Raw genomic sequence first — 20,359 nt, forward strand, 5'->3', positions numbered from 1 at the left:
CAGGCCCAGCGAGCGGCTGGGAAGCCGGGACCCTCGGGAAAGACCTCTCTGCCCCGCCGGACAATCGCGGGAGCAGGACAGTACCGAGAGGGCAGCGAAAACAAGGAGACCCAAGAGAGGGGAAAATAATGCCAGGACGACCCGATGAAGCCACTGGAAGTTGGGGACCTAATGGGAGGCGCGGGTGCGCGGGGCAAACGGCGTCGGGAGGGGTGGGGACTGGGAGGGCGCAGCCGACACGGGTCTCACCTGGGGGGTCCTTTCGGCCGGGTTCTTCATCACCGCCTGGCGGAAGCTGTTATCCACGTAGGACGCCATCTCCCCCCGCGGCCCGGGCCGGGGCCGCTCCGCGCCCTCGGCCGCCTCCTCCCGGCCCAGCGCCGCCGCCGCTGCCGCCGCCTCCGCCCTGCGCGCTCCGCCCGCCCGCCTCCGGCCAACCAGCCAAACCGCGGCGGCGGCCGGGCGGCGGGGCCCCCGGCGCGCGGCGGGGCGGGGGGCGTGAGGCCCGAGGGTCCCCGAGGCGCCCGGCAGCCGGGAGCTCCTGCTTCCTCCGCCTCCTCCGCTTCCTCTGCGCCGCGCGGTCGGGAAGGCTCCCTCCGGGCCCTGGATCGACACGCCTCCCCGGCTCCTCTCGGGGACGGCGGCGGCTCCTCCCGGCCCTCCTGGGCCTGAGTTATTTTTAGGGAGTTCGAGCCGCGGTGAGGGGGGAGGCCGGGGCGCGCGGGCCTCCCGCTGCTCCGGGCGCAGGGCCGCCCCCTCCTCTCGGGGTCTCCGGAAGGCACTCCGGCTCCGCGGCCGCCGTCTGAGGACTGTCTCAGGTCTGGGCGCTCCGGCGCTGAATCGCCTCGGTCTCCGTCTCCGCCGTGCCGGAGCTCTGTCTACTGAGCTCCGCCGAGCCCCCCGACTGCCGCTGCATCCCCTCGGGCCGCCCCGCCGCCGCCGCCGCCCCGGCAGCCGCCGTGCGCTCCGCCGCCGCCGCCTCCCCCCATTGGCGCGCGCGGAGCGGCCAGAGCGCCCCCGGCTGCGCCCTCGGCCGCCTGACTCTCGGCAACTTTGTTCCCGGTCTGAGGGCGCGGAGGGAAGGGGCCGTGGGCAGCCGGGTCCGGACTCCCGGCGGCGGGCGTCGCGCACAGCCCCCCGGAGAGTGTTTGGGAAGCGGCGACTCCCCTCCTCTTCCCCGCCTCTTCCTCCTCCTGCGCCTCCGCGCCGCCCCGCGGTTCCTTAGGGAGGAAGCGGCCTCCGGGGCCGGTCGCTTTGTGCTGCAACCATGGTGAAGAGTGAGTGACGGGTCTGCGGCCAGTGGGCTCGCGCCGCGTCGGCGGGGGCCGGGCGTCCCGCGCCCGGGCCCGCCCCCGAGCCCCCAGCCTGTAGGCCCGCCGGCCGCGCCCTCGCTGGTGAGCGGCACCTTCGGCGGCCCAGGTGAGCCGGGTGGCCCGGCGGCCCGGGCTGGCAGCGCCCTGGCGGGGCTGGCGGGGGGCCCCGCTCCACCTGGCCTCGGGGAGGCGACGAGTCTCAGCGCCGGGGCGGAAGGCGCAGACTCCCCTCTCCCCACTCCCCACCCCTTCCCCGGCTTACGCCGCGCCCCCTACCCACATCCCACTCAGAATCCCGGGGGATCTGCAGCGTGCCCTCGCCTCTCCGTACTCCCCCTGCCGCCAGGTCTCGGCCGCCGGGGCTGAAAGTTGACCTGGAACAGAAGTCCGGCCGCAGCTTGGGCCGCCCTGGGCAGTCGTTTTGAACCCAGGGGTTGGGCTCCGAGTCGCTGCAGAGACAATCAGTCCTCTAGGGATTTATTAGGTGTATTTGTGACTTGCTTCAGGGAAAGCGTTCTCTCCTGCCTCCGTGCTCAGCAGGCACCTGACACTTAAGTGACCGCGAAACTAAGGAGGTGGAAACGTACGGGTTCAATACTGGGCTAAACACCGCCTCTAGACAGGCAAACACTCCAGATTTAAAGGTGATCAGCCTTTTGCGCGAGACTCAGACAGCAAATCCTGTGACATAAGCAGAAACCCTGGCAGGTGTGCTTGGCATGAGGCAGAGTAAAGCTCCAGACCCGGGACCCAAGTCGGAGTTACTTGGTTCAGAAAACTTGGTTCAGAAACACTAGGACAGAGCCCTTTACGATGTCACTGTGCCTGTTGTGTTCCGCCCCCCACCCCGGGCCAGGTCGAGAAGTGTAAGGGCAGCCAACCAGCGGCCACAGTTCTGGAGTTCTGGTCCTAGGGTTTTATTTTTACCTGCCTCCCTTTCGCTCACCCTCAATAAGTTCATGTTTTGCTGTCTGTATGGAGGCCATATTCAGAGAAGGATTGTTATTTGCACTACCTACTACGGTGGACTTTCCTCCCATTTTCAAACATACTGTTTCAACATCTAGTTTATTTTAAACAGTTGGAATAGGTTATGAACAAACATTTTAAGTTCCTGAAGTCATCTGCATGGCATTAAACAGATTGTGCGGCTTCCAAGAGAAGAAACCGTCCTGGCCCAACCTTCTGAAACTGAATCTGAGTTACAAATTGTATCTCTAGATCTTTGTATCTCTAGATATTACCCATGCCCCAACTGCTTCCCCATATTTCTCTCAAACTCCTCACTTGAGGGCCAGCATCAGATTCTTTATGACATAGACTACCACCTTGAATAAGTGTCATTACCACTCTGTGAAGAGAGAAAAGAAAAATCAAGTCCAATGAAGTGAGAAAACTTACCTGACATCTCCATCTGGTGCCCAGTAGATGTCTCAGAATTAACATGTGCAAACCGGGCTCCAGATCTCTGGCCCCAAACATGCCCCACCCACAGCCTTCCCCATTTCAGCCAACAGTCATCTACACCAGTCACCCAGTGCCCAGGTGAAAAACCTTGGCATCTTTCTTGACTCGTTCTCTTACACCCTACAAATTTCAGTAAACCTGTCAGCTCAACCTTCAAAGTACTGTATCTGGAATCTAACCTCTACCCACTGTCTTGACTGCCATGACCTTGGTCCACGCCAGCATCATCTTTGGCCTAAACTTGGCAATAACCACCTACCTGGCCTTCCTCTTTTTGCCCATTGCCTCCAACATGTATAGTGAATCTGTTCATTCTGGTTCAGCTTACTCTTCTGCCAGGCTCCTCTGCCCCTGGAATTCTCCAGGCAGGAATACTGGAGTGGGTAGCCATTCCCTTCTCCAGGGGATCTTCTCAACCCAGGGATTGAACCCAGAACTCCTGCATTGCAGGCACATTCCTTATGATCTGACCCACCAGGGAAGCCCTACTCTTCTGCCAGAAAAGAAAGAAAAGTTCATTAGTTATCCATCACATTTACAGTAAAATCCAAGGTCCTTATTTATTATGGCCTAAATGACTTACAGAGTGGTCCTCCCCAACTTGTCTCTCTGACTCCTCCCTGACTTGTCTCTCTGACTCATCCCCTACAACTCAACCCCCTACTCATTTTCCAGCTACATTGGCCTCCATGCCACCTCCAGAACTCACAGTCTCATGGCCTTTCCCTTTGCAGTTCCTCTGCCACCTGCATTAGTGACCGGCTTCCCTAGGCCACCAAAAAACAAAACAAAGCCTGGAATGATGTTCTCTCCGCTCCTCCTTCGTATCTTCATTCAAATGTGATTTTCCCTCTGTCTCCACATGCCCCTCTTTCTCTCCCTTGCTTTCCTTACCAACATCTGACATGCTAGGTATTTTACTTACTTGATTTATTTCTTGTTTGTTTCCCTCCATAATGATGTAAGCTTCTGAAGATCAATGATATTTGTTCCTTTTGTTCACCCAACATGAGGTAAATTAATGAATAACTATAATATCACCTTGTACGTGTAGCAGACTGTTACATACATTATCTCACTTGTGCCCCTGATGGAGGAGGAGAGGCTAAGAGAGAAGCAACCTCTCTGAGCCTGTATGCTGCTCTTTAAAAACAGGATAAAAATTGCATGCCCTGAAGATTTGCAAGGATCCAATAGAATCCATTCAAAGTGCCTTGCAGAGTGCTTGAACCATGCTGTGTGCTCAGCACAGTAGTTAATAATATTTTTAAGATCATTCTCATCCTCCCAACCCTTTGAGGTTAGTGGAACAGTTACTACCATCCTGTTTACAGATGAGGAAACTAAGACTAAAATAGGCTAAGTGACTTGCCCTAGTTCTAGGCCTGCCTTGAAGTTTGGAGCGGTCAGGGGCAAGCTAATATAGACCTCATCATAAATTCTTAAAGCTAAAAATTAAATGGAACACAATGCATCACGGACTTCTGGCTTGAAACTCACACCTCATTTTCCTCCCACCTCGGCTCCATTACCTTCTACCCAAAGACTCATGCACTCAAAAACATCCCAGCCTGTACATCCAAACAACATCATACCCCTCACAAAACCTTCCCCTTGGTGATTTCTCCAGCTGTGGTCCAGAGTTGGATGTTGCTGCTGCTGCTGCTAAGTCGCTTCAGTCGTGTCCGACTCTGTGCGACCCCATAGACGGCAGCCCACCAGACTCCTCCATCCTTGGGATTCTCCAGGCAAGAACACTGGAGTGGGTTGCCATTTCCTTCTCCAATGCATGAAAGCGGAAAGTGAAAGTGAAGTTACGCACCCGTGTCTGACTCTTAGCGACCCCGTGGACTGCAGGCTACCAGGCTCCTCCGTCCATGAGATTTTCCAGGCAAGAGTACTGGAATGGGGTGCCTTTGCCTTCTCCCAGAGTTGGATGATCAGGCCTGAAAGTGGCAGGGCAGCAAGTTCCAGGGCCCAGGGTGTTCTGAGAGCATGGAATTCCTTGTCCCACGGGGAGGGTGAAGCCGGAGCAGAGCCCCAAAGCCCAGGCAGTGGGCAGGAATTCATTCACCCAGACTGCACACCCAGAAGTTGTGAGTTACAGTTGCAAATCCAGTTTTGTTTTGTTTTTTTCTGAGTGCTCTACTGTAATACAGAATCACCCCGATGACCTCAAGTGAGGCTTAATAGTGTGTCTTATCCACCAACAAAATTACTAACTCACTGTCAACCTCTAAGCTATCATTTAATTTCAATTAAAGTTAATTCCCCACTATTTAGAATCTACTTATCTAAGTATGTCAATAATGCTTATCGCCCTTCAGCATCTAGGACACCTAATACTTAGCATGAACTGCTTTTTTATTAACATTTGAGCTCCAACAGTATGCAGTGCATACCATAAGTGACAAAATCAGACACCAACTTGCCAGTTTGCCAATTAGTCCAAACCAAACTGTCAGTCACCATAATCCAAGTAAGCCATCTATTAGGCCGCCTCATAAAGGCATGTTAAAGACACGTTTAAGGCATGTTCTGTCATATTATCTAGGAAGTCATTAAGGGATAAATAGAACATTGAGTTTTAACTCTAGAAATACATTTCAAGTTCTGGTCTTAATACCATTCTACCTATAACTTCAAAAAGCCTCAGTGATTACAACAGTAAATTCTAATACATCTCTAAATACATTATGTAAGGTAGGTGTTTAAAGTGACTAAAATAACAACTTTCTAAAATTCATATTGGTCCAGGTATGACACAAGAATAGAATTGATACATCTCTATCAATCTATCTATAGAGAGTCATTTTGTTCCAAAATAGCACATTAAACATTTACTATTCAATCAGTCAATAAGCATTCATTGTGTGTGATATGCCAGGACCCACTGATGTCTGTGCTTAGAGTCCTCGTGGTGGGTAAGACAAACATGGTCTGTTCCCTGACCTCTTGGGGGCTGCCTCCATACATTAGACATTTGCCTAATTTCTTCCCCTTACCTAGGAGAATGACCAGGATGCTGGGATCCAGGAAGCTTCCCTGTTCTAAGACAAGAGATCCCTCTGGTTACCATTGTGTCTAGTGGTTACAACCCTCTGGAAGCAAGGCTGAGAGCTGAAGAAGGTTGAAATCTATTAAAGAGCTTCCTCACATACATCTCCCTTCTCCTAAACAATTTTTAGTTACATTGTTTTTCAGTTACTTGAATCTCAGAAGAGTGGAAGGCTGTAGTTTAGACACTGGATTGCTTTCAATGAGCATACTCCACTAGGTAATACTGTATCTACCTGCAAATAGCATTCCAGAGAGTCCCAGGTGGAGAATACAATTACAAGCCCAGGAAGAAACAGTGAGTACATAGCAGAGAGCTCAGAGAACAAGTCAGATGAAGTGTATCAAAAGCACAATCAGACTCAGACTCTTAGGTTTGATTTTTTAGGAATCCTAGTAAATTCAGAGTTAAGGATGCTGTCTTATGACTAAGAAAGAGTCTAATGTAGTGGCATGTTAGTGTGTGGATATTTTAGAACTGATTCTAAAAGAAAGAAACCATTTTCCCAAATGTATTTATAATGACCTTGGTTCTGCTTTGACCACAAATTTTTTTAATAAAAATATAAATCAGAGGACAGTCTGGCTAACAAATAAAACTGTTCTATCATGATTGCATCCCCCACACTGACAAAACCACTTTCTTCCGCTGATGTGTTTGCATTTGAACTATTGGGCCGGTGGGAAAGTACAGACTTCTGTATTTCCTGATTGTGAGAAAGCTGGTGCTGACATTTCTAAAAGGAAATGCGTTGTTAAACTTCTGATCCACTGTCAATTCCTTCTATTGTTGCCTAGGGTTTGGCATTTATTTTTATGAATCGCCCTGTGAAATTGTGGTCTGAAAATCAGTCTGCCAGTTTTAAGGAGACCTCTAAAAGCGTTTAGGTATAGTATGCAGATTCACAGTTGTTTTAAATCCTGAATATCGGTAAAATTAAGGACTTCGTTTTAAAACCTAACAATGTAAATGCCATCACACAGTCAATGAGTGTTTAATGCATAGATTTTAAAAGCCCGTGTTGGTTATCATGAATGCTTAAATTAATAATGCAAAGAGGAAAAAAAAAACAAAGCCCTTCCATTTCAAACATGCAAAATGAATCCCGCAAGATAATTCTGTCATAATGGAACATTGTATGTTATTGAATCTGGGTTTCTCTGGTTATGTTAAGGTGGTTACATACACTAAAATTACATCCACCAGAACACTGGTATGCAGTGCAGAATTTGTAAATGTGTTCCAACAAAGAAAAGCAGCCACAGTTATCCCCAACCCTGGTCTCTAAGTAGTAGAGACCTTGCTTGCAAAGGGGCAAGCAAGCGGGCTATAATACAGCTGTCTGCTTTTGGAGCGTCCAGACCAGTCAAGGTCATGTGAGAAAAAAGAAATTCAATATTCTTGACCAGCTGTGATTTTTTTTTTAATGCCAATACTAATAATAATCATTCTGAAGTCATGATTATTTAGTATTTGTTAAACCCAAGACTAGTGCTAGGCACCATATGTACATAAACAAAGGAAAGAATCTGTGCATTGAGCTTACAGATCTAAATTAGGCAAAGGAAGTGAAGGGCAAACAAGGGCATGGGAAACATGCACTTAGGGCTGGTTTGGAAAAGGAGGCTATTTCATTGCACTGTATTTTAGTTTTAACTATCAGTGTTGCAGGATGGGGGACCCCTTCAAGGGCCTGAGAGTGGGCTGTTGTCTAACACTTGGAAATAAACTGTCCAAGGAGACACCTTAGCGTTAGTCTTCCGGTTGTGCCCGACTCTTTGCAACCTCATGGACTGTAGCCCATGGGATTCTCCAGGCAAGAATACTGGAGTGGTTGCCATTTTTTTCCCAGGGGATCTTCCCAACCCAGGGATTGAACCCTGGGTCTCCCTCATTGCAGGCAGATTCTTTACCACCTGAGCCACGACACACTGGCTGACAAAGCAAGAGACTTTATTGGGGAGGGGTGCAAGGGTGGAGAACCAGAGGATAAGGGAACCCAGGAGGGCTGCTCTGCCACGTGGTCCACGTCTAGAGTTTTATGGTGATGGGATTAGTTTCCTGGTTGTCTCTGACCAATTATTCTGACTCACTGTGCTTCCTGGTGGCCCATCCACTGCTCAGACAAGATGGATTCCAGCAAGGAGAATTCTAGATGGTGGTAGGACACATGACATCTCCTTTTGACCTTTCCCAAATTCTTCCTGTTGGTGGTGGCTTGTTAGTTCCATGTTCCTTACCAAGACCTCCTGTCATAAAATAACTCACAGAAATGGTTACTGTTCTGCCTGTCCAGGGTGGGTGGTTCCAGTTAGTGTTTCCCCTAGCGTCAAGGGTGCATTATTTTGCAACACAAAAATTTAAAAGAGGTGGGGTACACTGCCTTTATAAGGGGTTAGGAGGAACCTTCAATATGAGGATATATCAAGTTAGGAATTTAAAAGAGGAATGCACAAGTAAATGGCAAAAACAAACAGACAAGAAAAAAGCCTCTGAACAGTGGCTGGGATCTGAGAGAGGAAGCAGCCAAGAGGGTAGAAGAGAGCAGCTCAGAAAAAGAGAAACTTCCAAGCTCTTGAGGGGCACACCACGATGGTCCTGGCCATCCTTCATGTTCTTATATGAACACTGTACTTCTCACATAAGCATGACCAGTGATAAGTGCTGGTAAGACATGTATAACCGAGTTTGGTTTCGCCTCACACTTATCTCACCTACCAGGAATGAGCCTGTGGCATCATAGCTGTCTGTAGGAATCCACAGGTGATTAAATCAGGTTAAAGACTGGCAAAAACCCTCAGCACTCCACCCCAACCTGGCTGGGTGCGTCAGAGACAGGATTGTTGACACAGGAGATAACACAGAAGTGATTGGACTAGCAGAACTTTAGTCGCTGCAGAGGAAGAAAATGTCATTTTCCTCCCACTGGAGTCAATAAAATACAGCTTTACAAGGGAAACAGAATCTAATGTCAGACAGTCTCAAATTTGAAAACCTTTTCTGATAAACAGGAGCTCTGTGACCTTGAGAAAAGAGCTTAACCTCTCTGAGTCTTAGTTTCTCTCTTTATAAAATAGTTTAAAAATATCTTCCTTGCTAGATTACTATGACAATGACTCAAAACAGGATTTATAAAAGTAAATACTCTGTCTCATCTCTCCCTTCCACTGAAAGTAAATAGCTTTAGTCAGAGAATTGTGATATGGCCCTTCAAATTACAAGAAAGAAAGATTTTAGGTTAAAAATACATTGACCTAGTTGACTTTATATTACAGAATTTTGAACTTAGATGTAGTTCTTTTATTTAGGCTATTTTAGCAAATAAGCTTTAATCACTTATTGCAAGGAGCCCAGAGTCTCAAATGTAAATAATGTTCTATCTGGGGCAGAGGTTCCAGCTGGGGATGATCAGCAGCTTCACAAGGCTGAGAATGCTGGCAGAGCTAGGCAGGGATGCCATCTCTAGAAAGAAAGCCTCCTGCGCTCCACAGGGGCAAATAGGAGCTGCTTGTCAGATGCATCAAAACTCGTGTCTGAGGGATCTCTGCTCTTATCAAATAAATGAAAAACCACAATTGACTCTTACAAGTATTGAATCCATTACCAGGATTATCTCCATTTCAAAAAGCAAGGGATAGTTACCATCTATTAGTCTGCATACTGGTTTCCCAGGTGGCTCAGTGGTAAAGAATCTGCCTGCCAATGTGGAAGCAGCAGGAGACACTGGTTCGATCCCTGGATCACAAAGATCCCCTGTAGGAGGAAATGGCAGCTCACCCCAGTATTCTTGCCTGGGCAATCCCATGGACAGAGGAGCCTGGCAGGCTATAGTCCATAGCCCGCCAGAGTTGCAGAGCTGGATATGATTGAGCTGGCAAACAGTCTGTGTGTTATTATCCCCTTTTTATTACACCATTTTTAAATGTCACAATTACTGATTCCAAATATTAATATGTATAAATCTGTACCTCACATTCAAAAGACTAAAAACTATGTATAGTAAGGTCAAGTGAACCAGAGATGCAATTTAATTATAGACTAAGATAATATTTACAGTAATGTTTTCGGTTTGTTTCTTTATCTTATTCAAGTACAGCTGATTTACTGTGTTGTGTTAATTTCTGCTGTATAGCAAACTGATTCAGTTTGATGCATATATACATTCTTTTTCAGATTCTTTTCCTTTATGGTTTATAACAGGATATTGAATATAATTCCCTGTGCCCTACAGTAGGACCTTGTTTATCCATTCTATATGTGATAGCTTGCATCTGCTAACCCCAAACTCCTACTTCTACCCTCCCACTCCCCCTTGGCAGCCACAAGTCTGATCTCTATGTCTGAGACTGTTTTTGTTTCATAGATAAGTTCATCTGTGTCATATTTTAGATTCCATGTATAAGTGATATTATGTGATATTTGTTTTTCTCTGTCTTCCTTCGCTTAGTATGTTAATCTCCAGTTGAGATCATGTTGCTGCCAATAGCATTATTTCATTCTTTTTTATGGCTGAGTAGTATTCCATTGTATAAATGTAACACATCTTCTTCATCCACGCATCTGTCAATGGACATTTGGTTGCTTCCATGTCTTGGCTATTGTAATTAGCGCTGCAATGAACACGGGTACATGTGACTTTTTGAATTATGCTTTTCTCTGGATATCTGCCCAGGAGTGGGATTATAGGATCAAATGGTAATTATATTTTTAGTTTTTTGAGAAATCTCCATACCGTTTCCATAGTGGCTCCACTGATTTACATTCCCACAGTGATATGCTTGTGACAGTTGCAACTCCCATGTTTTTAGTAGATTTTCAAATCAAATCAATCTGTGCCTTACCTGGCCCATCACTGGCCAAAGAACAGTACCCCTGGAGCTCCCCAGAGTCTCTGGCCAAGGTTAATAGCAGGGTTACAAGCTGTGTAATTGAGTAGAATCTGTGCAAACTAATTTGAAACATTTCTGCATGCCCCCCCATTTACCTTTATGGTGATTTAAAAAAAAACCACAACACTTTCAACACATGTTTTCTGCAGCCTAAGACAACTTCCATCAAGAACTATGGCAATCTGTGAACACAAAAATACCATAGACTTTGGGGCTTCCCTGAAATCTCAATGTAGGAGACACGGGTTCAGTCCCTGGGTTGGGAAGATCCCTGGAGGAGGAAATGGCTACCCACTCCAGTATTCTAAAATCCCAGGGACAGAGGAACCTGAAGAGCTGCAGTCCATTGGGTCACACGGAGTTGAACACAACTGAGCTACTAAGCACACACGCACAAGTACCTGCAGCACGGGCTCTGTGTCCCAGACCCATTGGCTTTCTCCTGACAATAAGAGCACAGGATATTTCAGAGGATCACCTGTTCAGCTCCTCTGTGTGATTAAAGCAGTTGCAGTCCATGCTACTATGTCAGTCGCAAAGTTAGCTGTGGGTCTCTTTCCTGGGGCCTGTCAATACTAGAGTATACTCCTTTTCCTGGCTAAGACATTCCTTTGACCTTGCTTTTAAACACAATGAAATGGGAATTGGGAAAAAATAAAGACTTTCTGAAAGAATTTAAATTATATCATCTCCCTCTGACCCCTGCCGTCACCTCACATTGAACAAAGGGCAAAGCAATGTCCAGAAAATACAGTTGTCACTACACAATTTCTGCCCTGCCCTCAAGTGGGATTCTTTTGAAGAACTCTGAGTCCAAGTTTGGGCCAACTCATGCAAAGCCTGAAATAGGCTAAACCAGGGAAGTAACCCCTGTGAACAAAGCTAGGCAACCACTGGTGGTAAGGAGGCAGAGAAATCAGGATATAAGTTCCAAGCATTTTCCTTGTTTTCCTTCAGAAAGAAATTGTGAGTCTGTGGTGCTATCCAGTCACAACTCTCACACTTCATTTGGAAAATGTTGGAAACACATGTCAAAAATCACAAGCAGGCATGGCTTCTAATCAAAGAGCTTTTAGCAGGAAATTTCAGATGTTATATATTCTTTCTTATATGCAGTTCACCTTCGGAAAGAGGTCACCAAGTCCTGGGCATATATTATGCAAGAAAAATGATCACAGGCAATGAATATCATCTTTTCTTATGAAGATCAATAGTCACTACCTAGCAATGCCAGGACTCTCAAAGACCATTAAGGTTTTTCCAAGGCATCCCCCAAACGGGGTTCTGGCAATTCAGTTACATAACTAATAACTGTTACTGATAGGTATTGAGGATTCACTGTGACAATCACTGTTCTGTGTCCTCAGGCCTTAGGTGCACTGCCCTAATCAATCTTCCAGTGACCCTGTGAGGTGGGCACTGTTATCAAACACACTTTACACTTAGCAGGACCTGGGACTTAAAGTCCCAGAGCCAGGGGCTAAACACATGCTCTCTGGTGCCAAAACCCATGTGTTCAGTCATCACTGTGGTGTTCTCAGCTCTTCTTCGACTTATTTCCTAAACTTAAAATAAGCACCAGAATTAACCATTTGATAGTGATCGTGGTGATGTTTAATCCTCAATCTTATTTTCTTCTGCCCCTGAGAAATATGACAGTCATAACAAATGTGATTATATTAAACCTAAATTCCAGCGCAGACAGTACACCAGACCCCCAGGCTTGCCCACAGGACATCTCCACAGAGAAGTACGTAGGCTCCTCAAGATACACACAGCCAAGAGAAACGGATGAATTACTTGCAGAGCTATGTGCAGAAAACTACAAGAGCTCTACTACAAGAGAGCAAAGGCTTTTTCTGCATCTATTGAGATTATCATATGGTTTTTATCTTTCAGTTTGTTAAGATGGTGTGTCACGTTGGTTGATTAGTATATATTGAAGAATCCTTGTACCCCTGGAGTACAAAACCCAACTTGATCATGAAAACAACAAAATTCTGTAAAGCAATTATCCTTCAATTAAAAAAGAAAACTTAAAAAAATAGAAAATGTCTAAGGAAAATGGGGAAGAATACCACGTTCATAAATTGTAAAACAATATTAAGATGTTCATGTTTCCCCTTTTAGGCAAAATTAACACATTCAAATTTGAACTCAAAATCTTTCTTTCAAAATCTCTTTCCAAATACACTTGTATTTTGGAGAATGACATTACCATCCATCCAGTTGCTCAGGCAAAACCAAGAACCATCTTTGACTCACTTTCAGCCTCCATGTTCTATCCTTAAAATTACATCGAATCAGAGAATTCCCTGGTGAGCCAGTGGTTAGGACTGTGCTTTCACTACTGAGGGCTTGGGTTCATTCTCTGGTCAGGGGACTAAGATCCCACAAGAGGCATAGTGTGGCAAAAAAAAAAAAAAAAAAAAAGCTGAATCATTTATTAAATTATGTTGAATTGCAATCCAATCCTCCCTACACCTCTACTTCCCCCTGAAACTTATCTCTTAATCTCTAGTTCCTTCTCCCACCCCCCCAACACAAAATGCCTCCAAAGGAGCAACATGGGAATTTGAGAATATTCCCATGGAAGTAGCAGAGGAAACTATTGATTCCCAAACACCATTTGCAAAAGCGATACCTAGTCATCATTTTTTAAAAGAATGTTTCCATGATGCTTTTTATGATTATGATGAAAAGATACTGGGCTTAGTCATGTTGAAAGCAGGATCGGGTAGAAAACAGCAGGCAAGGATAAGACCTCTTTATCCTGCAGCTGTCTACCGTCAAATTGCAGGGTCCACCTTCCAGTGGGTACCTGGCCAGTGCCTAGCTCCTGCCCCTCGGGGGGCTCCCCTCCTGTTAGAAACTGCCTGGACCTTTGCACGGAAGGATCTTTGAAAAAGACAAATTGATCATATAATCACAAAGCTGAAAGCTGAATCCCACCAGCGTCTTTTCAACATTTCCTCCATGAGATACGAACCCCTTGTATCTTTTTTTTTTTTTTTTTTTTGCTTCATTGGGTCTAAGTTGAGGCACGTGGGGGTCTTTCATTGCAGTGTATGGACTCTCTAGTTGTGGCCCGTGGTCTCAGTAGTTGCAGCACTCCGGCTTAGTTGCTCTGCAGCTGGTGGGCTTTTAGTTCTCCAACCAAGGATAGAACTCATGTCCCCTGCATTGCAAAGCAGGATTCTTAACCTCCGGACCACCAGGGAAGTTCCAGGTCCCTTGTATCTTACTCAAGAGCCCTGTCAAGTTTTCTCTCCTCCCCAACTCTCTACCAGGATAGCGTCTATTCCAATCATTCCTAACAAACCAGGTCTACAAGGATTTGCCAAACTCTCTTAATTCCTTAATGCCTTGTAGGTTCACCTCTTGCCTAGAGCTCCTTCCCTACAAGGTTCACCTATGAAATTTCTACTCCTCCTTCAAGATTTTCCTGAGCAAAAATCTGTGGGTACGTGATGTTACATAACAGGATGGACACACGAGTCCTAACCTACATTCTGTCTTGCTACATACCAGCTGCTTGTCCAGAGGCCACTCACATGCCTTTCATGAGTCTCGGGGCCTGTTTAAATGGAAAAAAAAAAAAAGTATCATCTAGATAACACCGGAGGAGCACCTGGGAAAGGAGTTTATGGTCACAGCAAAATAATTTAGCCTGGCAGACCTATTAACATTTTCCCAAGATTTGTATTGATATGTCCAAGCATCTTCCCTACTGGTAATTTGAGTTGACTTCTGCCAACGCCACCCTTCTCTACTCCTTCTTTATTTATTATTTTTTTCTGCACTGGGTCTTTGTTGCATCAGCTTTCTCTAGTTGCAATGAGCAGAGGCTACTCTTCATGGCAGTCCGAGAGCCTCTCATTGCAGTGGCTTCTCTTGCTGTGGAGCACAGGCTCTAGAGCTTGGGGGCTTAGTTTCCCTGAGGCATGTCGAATCTTCCTGGACCAGGGATCGAATCTTCCTGGACCAGGGATCGAATCTTCCTGGACCAGGAATTTAACCTGTGTCCATTGCCTTAAGGCAGATTCTTCACCACTGGACCACAGGCAAGCCTCTCTCTCTCTCTCTCTTTTTTCCTCCTAAATAAACGTCAATCCTTTTTAAAATTTTTATTTATTTTTGACTATAATAGATTTATGTTGCTGCACAGGTTTTTGCGGGGAGAATGGGGGCTACTCTCTACTTGTGGTGTGCGGGCTTCTCATTGCAGTGGCTTCGCTTGTTGCAGAACACAAGTTCTAGGCACACAGCCTTCAGTATTTGCAGCTCACAGGCTCAAGAGCATAGGCTCAGTAGTTCTGGTGGATGGGCCTAGTTCTTCCAAGGCATGTTGGGTCTTCCCAGATCAGGGATAGAGCCCATGTCCCCTGCTTCAGCAAGCAGACTCTTTACCACTGAGCCACCAAGGAAGCCCCCCTCTACCTCTTCTTAAGTACAGTTATTATAGACTTTCCTGGTCTAGGACCACAATTATTGTTGCTGTTATGGTTATTGTTTGTTATTGAATGTTTATCCTCTGATTCCTCACTACCATTACCCATCCACCAGGCAGTAGACAGCTTCGTACTTTGTGGTCCCAAAGCAGCTTATATGTACCATAATTACAGTATTTTTTACAGTATTTTCTGATCATGTGTCGTACAACTGCCTCTCCAGGTGACCCTGAACTCCTTGAGGGCAGAGTTCATGAATTTTTTGTATGTTCTGAGCCTAGCGCTGGCCCTGGCTCAGAACAGGCAGTCACTAAATTTTTAATAATTGGATGACTAAAAGAAGCAACAATATTTTATTGAGTGGGAGAGTAAAAAAAATATTGCTTTATTGATTTCTAGCAGTTTCTGAGCTCCTAGAAAGCTGATGTTGTAAAAGAGAGTCATCAAAAGAAAACCAGTTAGCCAGCTTTTAAAGAGCTGGACTTCCTCAGAAAGCAATGGGCATTTGGACAGTGACTTGCAGGGCTCTTGAACTTAAGTCTTTGTGTGCTTATGTGTGTGCTTAAGTGGTTTTTCCCGGTGTTGCAGTGGTAAAAAATCTGCCTGCCAATTCAGGAGACATATGTTGGATCCTTGGGTCGGGAAGATCCCCTAGGGTAGGAAATGGCACTCCACCCCAGTATTCTTGCCTGGGAAATCCCATGGAGAGAGGAGGCTGGTGGGCTACAGTCCACGGGTTTGCAAACAGTCTGTTACGACTGAGCACACACACATATGTGTGCTTATATCCGTTTATCTAAATGACTTAAAATGACTGAAATGATATTTAAGTCTCAGATTTCTTTGATGAATCTTACGAATCGAAACTATGGTCCTCCAGCTCTCTTACAGACTATGGAAAACCCCAGAATATTAGGTCCACATAATATCAACTGTGTCTTTTCTGATACTCGGCAATCTACTTTGAATGATTATGTGGCTTCTCCCCTATAGAAAAGTTGAAAGAAAAGTAAATGTTTTACACATTTTGGTCACACTTTGGCATTCTCTATCTCTGTTTTTGTCTTTCCCTTCCTCTCTCTCGGTCTCTCTCTCTATAAATAAATATAACACACATTTTTTCTCTTTTTGCTGAACAACTTGCAAGTCACCCATAGCATTACAGCGACAGTAAACCCCTAAATATTTCAGCACACACTTCCTACTGATGAGAACATTTCCTATATGATCACAATACTAGTATAATTTCTAAGAAACTTAATCCAATAATATCTAAATTTTGGTCTATAATCAGTCACTCAGTTACCCCTAAAATACCTTTTCATTGTTGCCAGTGATTCCAGCCAGGTTTATGCATTTCATTTGGTTTCTTTTCCCTTTCGAAGGAAGAAGAAAAGAGCATCAGTGGACTCATTTCATGAATTGAGTGAGCAGAGACATTTAGACATAATATTGAAAATTAATACTAGAGATGGCTTGTAGGGGCTTCAGCAGGGACGTTTTGAGGTGTGTTCCTTTGAATGGAGTGTTGAATAACCAAATAGACTGGCTAAACCAGTACATATTTAGGGCACTAGCATAGCAGGGGAATTTTTTTAAATATATTTTGAGAGAATTCAATAGAAAGAAAGGAAAAAATAAACCAAAGGAAGGGAGATAGAAAGGAGAGAAGAAAGGAAAATGAAAACGTGTCAAAAGGAAAAGCAGAACTTTTTAGACGCTATCTTATAAATGGGTGTTGTTTTTGTTTAGAATCACACGTGGAGATGAAATATTGTGGGTTTTGTCGGTGTTTAGGATTTCTTTTTCTTTTAATTTTTATTTTGTTTGGAGTATTGTTGAGTTACAGTGTTGTGTAGTTTCAGCTGTAGAGCCAAGTGATGCAGTTATGTGTATGTGTGCTAAACTGCTTCACTTGTTTCTGACTGTATGTGACCCCATGGATTGTAGACCACCAGGCTCCTCTGTTCATGGGGATTCTCCAGGCAAGAGTACTTTAGTGGGTTTCCGTGCCCTCCTCCAGGGGATCTACCCAATGTAGAGGTTGAACCTGGGTCTCTTATATCTCCTGCATTGGCAGGCAGGTTCTTAACCACTATCATCACCTGGGGAGTCCAATTCAGGCATACATATGCATATACTATGCATATATCTATTTTTCAGGTTCATATCCCATAGAAGTTATTACAGAATATTGAGTGGACTTCCCTGTGCTCTACAGTAAGTCCCTGTTGGTTATTATTTATTTCATATACAGTAGTGCATATCTGTTAATCCCCAAATTCCAATTTATCCCTCTTCTCTCTGCTTTTCATTTTTGGTAACCAAAAGTCTGTATTTGAAGTCTGTGAGTCTGTTTCTGTTTTGCAAATAAATTCATTGGTATTATCTTTTTAGATTCCACATATAGATTATATCACATGATATTTGTCTTTTTCTATGTTACTTCACTTAGTATGATAATCTGTAGTTCCATCCACATTGCTGCAAATAGCATTAGTTCATTTTTTTTGGCTGAGTAGTATTCCATTGTGTACATGTACCACATCTGTTTTATCCATTCGGATTTCTAAGGATCTGTGACTAGAGACTATGAAAAGACAGCCAGGATGATCTGGGGGCACCTGACCTAACTGGGAACTGTGATACTCTGGTGTGAGTCAGCTTTTTTCTTCAAGGACCACAATGGGAGAGTGATATCAGCCAAAAAAGTGTCCAAGTGCAAATGCATACTTTAAAAAAAGTAATAATTTCTTATACAACAGGATGAGTGATAGATTGTTTCCAGGTAGATGCAGAGAGATTTCAGCCCTGCTTACCCTCAGGTGTCAAGCATTGTTCTGGTTTCTTTGAGGAGGCTTTGTACCACAAAAACCATTCTATGTCTTTGCCCCACACATATCCAAACTATATGATCGCTCCATGCTCTGTAGAAATAGTGCATGAGCTTTTGTAATTGAACCTCTTCTTTAAGCATACCTCTTTATTTCAGACAAAAGATAATCTATCTTCATTTGTACTCTTAAATGTGTAGATAGCTAACTTGTTCATAAAACATAACATATAGTGATGGGAATACCAGACCACCTGGCCTGCTTCTTGAGAAATCTGTATGCAGGTCAGGAAGCAACAGTCAGAACTACACATGGAACAACAGACTGATTCCAAATAGGAAAAGGAGTACTTCAAGGCTGTATATTGTCACCCTGCTTATTTAACTTATATGCAGAGTACATTATGAGAAACGCTGGGCTGGAAGAAGCACAAGCTGGAATCAAGATTGTTAGGAGAAATATCAGTAACTTCAGATATGCAGATGACACCATTCTTATGGCAGAAAGTGAAGAGGAGCTAAAAAGCCTCTTGATGAAAGTGAAATAGGAGAGTGAAAAAGTTGGCTTAAAGCTCAACATTCAGAAAACGAAGATCATGGCATCTGGTCCCATCACTTCATGGGAAATAGATGGGGAAACAGTAGAAACAGTGTCAGACTTTATTTTGGGGGCTCCAAAATCACTCCAGATGGTGATTGCAGCCATGAAATTAAAAGACACTTACTCCTTGGAAGGAAAGTTATGACCAACCTAGATAGCATATTCAAAAACAGAGATATTACTTTGCCAACAATGGTTCATCTAGTCAAGGCAATAATTTTTCCAGTAGTCATGTATGGATGTGAGAGTTGGGCTGTGAGGAAAGCTGAGCACTGAAGAATTGATGCTTTTGAACTGTGGTTTTGGATAAGACTCTTGAGAGTCCCTTGGACTGCAAGGAGATTCAACCAGTCCATTCTAAAGGAGATCAGTCCTGGGTGTTCATTGGAAGGACTGAAGCCGAGGCTGAAACTCCAATAGTTTGGCCACCTCATGCGAAGAGTTGACTCATTGGAAAAGACTCTAATGCTGGGAGGGATTGAGGGCTGGAGGAGAAGGGGATGACAGAGGATGAGATGGCTGGATGGCATCACCGACTCGATGCACATGAGTCCCGGTGAACTCCGGGAGTTGGTGATGGACAGGGAGGCCTAGCGTGCTGTGATTCATGGGGTCGCAAAGAGTTGGACACAACTGAGCAACTGAACTGAACTGAATCCTTAGTTTTTTGACTAAGCAGCTTTGAATAGCTTCAGTGAGTTTCTTAAATCAAAATACCAGACTTCCCTAGTGGTCTAGTGCTTAAGACTTCCCCTGCAGGGCTCATGGGTTCAATCCCTGGTCAGGGAACTAAGATCCTGTATGTCGGGTGGTGTGACCAAAAAAAATTTTTAAGTCAAAATACCATAATAACATTTACTGCACTTACTTGTATGTAACTATGCAGTTAGACTAAGGAATGTCGTCCCCTGTGGTTCCAGAAGCACTTTAAAAGTAATGGAAATTACAATGCACTCTGGAGAGATTGATGAGAATGTTAATTAAAGTCAACTTGTCCTAGCTTTCATCATTTTTCCAGAATTTAAAAGGATGATGACTATGGCAAGTTGACATGTTTTCAAAATATGACTGCTCCTCAAAGCTATGGTTTTAAACAAAGTCTAATGAATCTTCAGAAAAAGATGATTTCTTGGAGAACAGCATTTTTACCTCAAAAAATTACACCATCATTTATGCTTAGGATACATGAGAACTCTGCTGAATTAATGAAATATGAAAGAAAGACAGCAGTTTCTGACAGTGTCTGTGAAATCTGTAACATTTTATCTCCCAAGGCATGCCCTATTCATAGCTTTACTTTGATGTGCACAGATAATATGTATTAACATTGACAAGAGTTAAGCATGCGATTTAAAGGAGAAAATTGTACTGTTTCAAATCTCTCTCCCAGATGATTAAAAACCATCAGAAACTACATTGAAATAGAAATATGAATATAACTTAAAATACCAGGAACCAAGAATTTCATCTCAGATTTTGCTCTCAGGTACCAACAAACAGAAGAGGATGGGGTTAGGGAGATTTGAAAGTTTCATTTCATACCTGGTAAGTGCTTAAATGGGGCTTCCCTGGTGGCTCAGACTAGATGAATTAACTACTTACCTGCCAATTCAGAGCCACAGTGGCTCCTGAAGCCTCGTTTTCTGATTATGAACAGATTCATTTCATTATGAAAATGTAGTTGACAATTTTTTTTTGCTTAAATTGTATGTGACATATTTGAAGGTAATACTTCGCTTCGAAATAC

At 44.5% G+C, this 20,359-nt stretch overlaps 1 protein-coding gene across 1 annotated transcript in view; it reads right to left on the reverse strand.

Moving 5' to 3' along the window:
• The window catches only part of RAPGEF2 (Rap guanine nucleotide exchange factor 2), a 262,434-nt gene extending 262,114 nt beyond the window's left edge, over positions 1-320 (reverse strand). The window contains exon 1 of the mRNA XM_052654319.1: positions 250-320. Within this exon, the coding sequence (XP_052510279.1) occupies positions 250-318 (69 nt within the window). The 5' untranslated portion in view covers positions 319-320. The remainder of the gene's footprint in view (positions 1-249) is intronic.
• Positions 321-20,359: the final 20,039 nt, after the last annotated feature.

Source organism: Budorcas taxicolor, chromosome 17 (genome assembly GCF_023091745.1).
Source record: "Budorcas taxicolor isolate Tak-1 chromosome 17, Takin1.1, whole genome shotgun sequence".
NCBI classification, from domain to species: Eukaryota; Metazoa; Chordata; class Mammalia; order Artiodactyla; family Bovidae; genus Budorcas; species Budorcas taxicolor.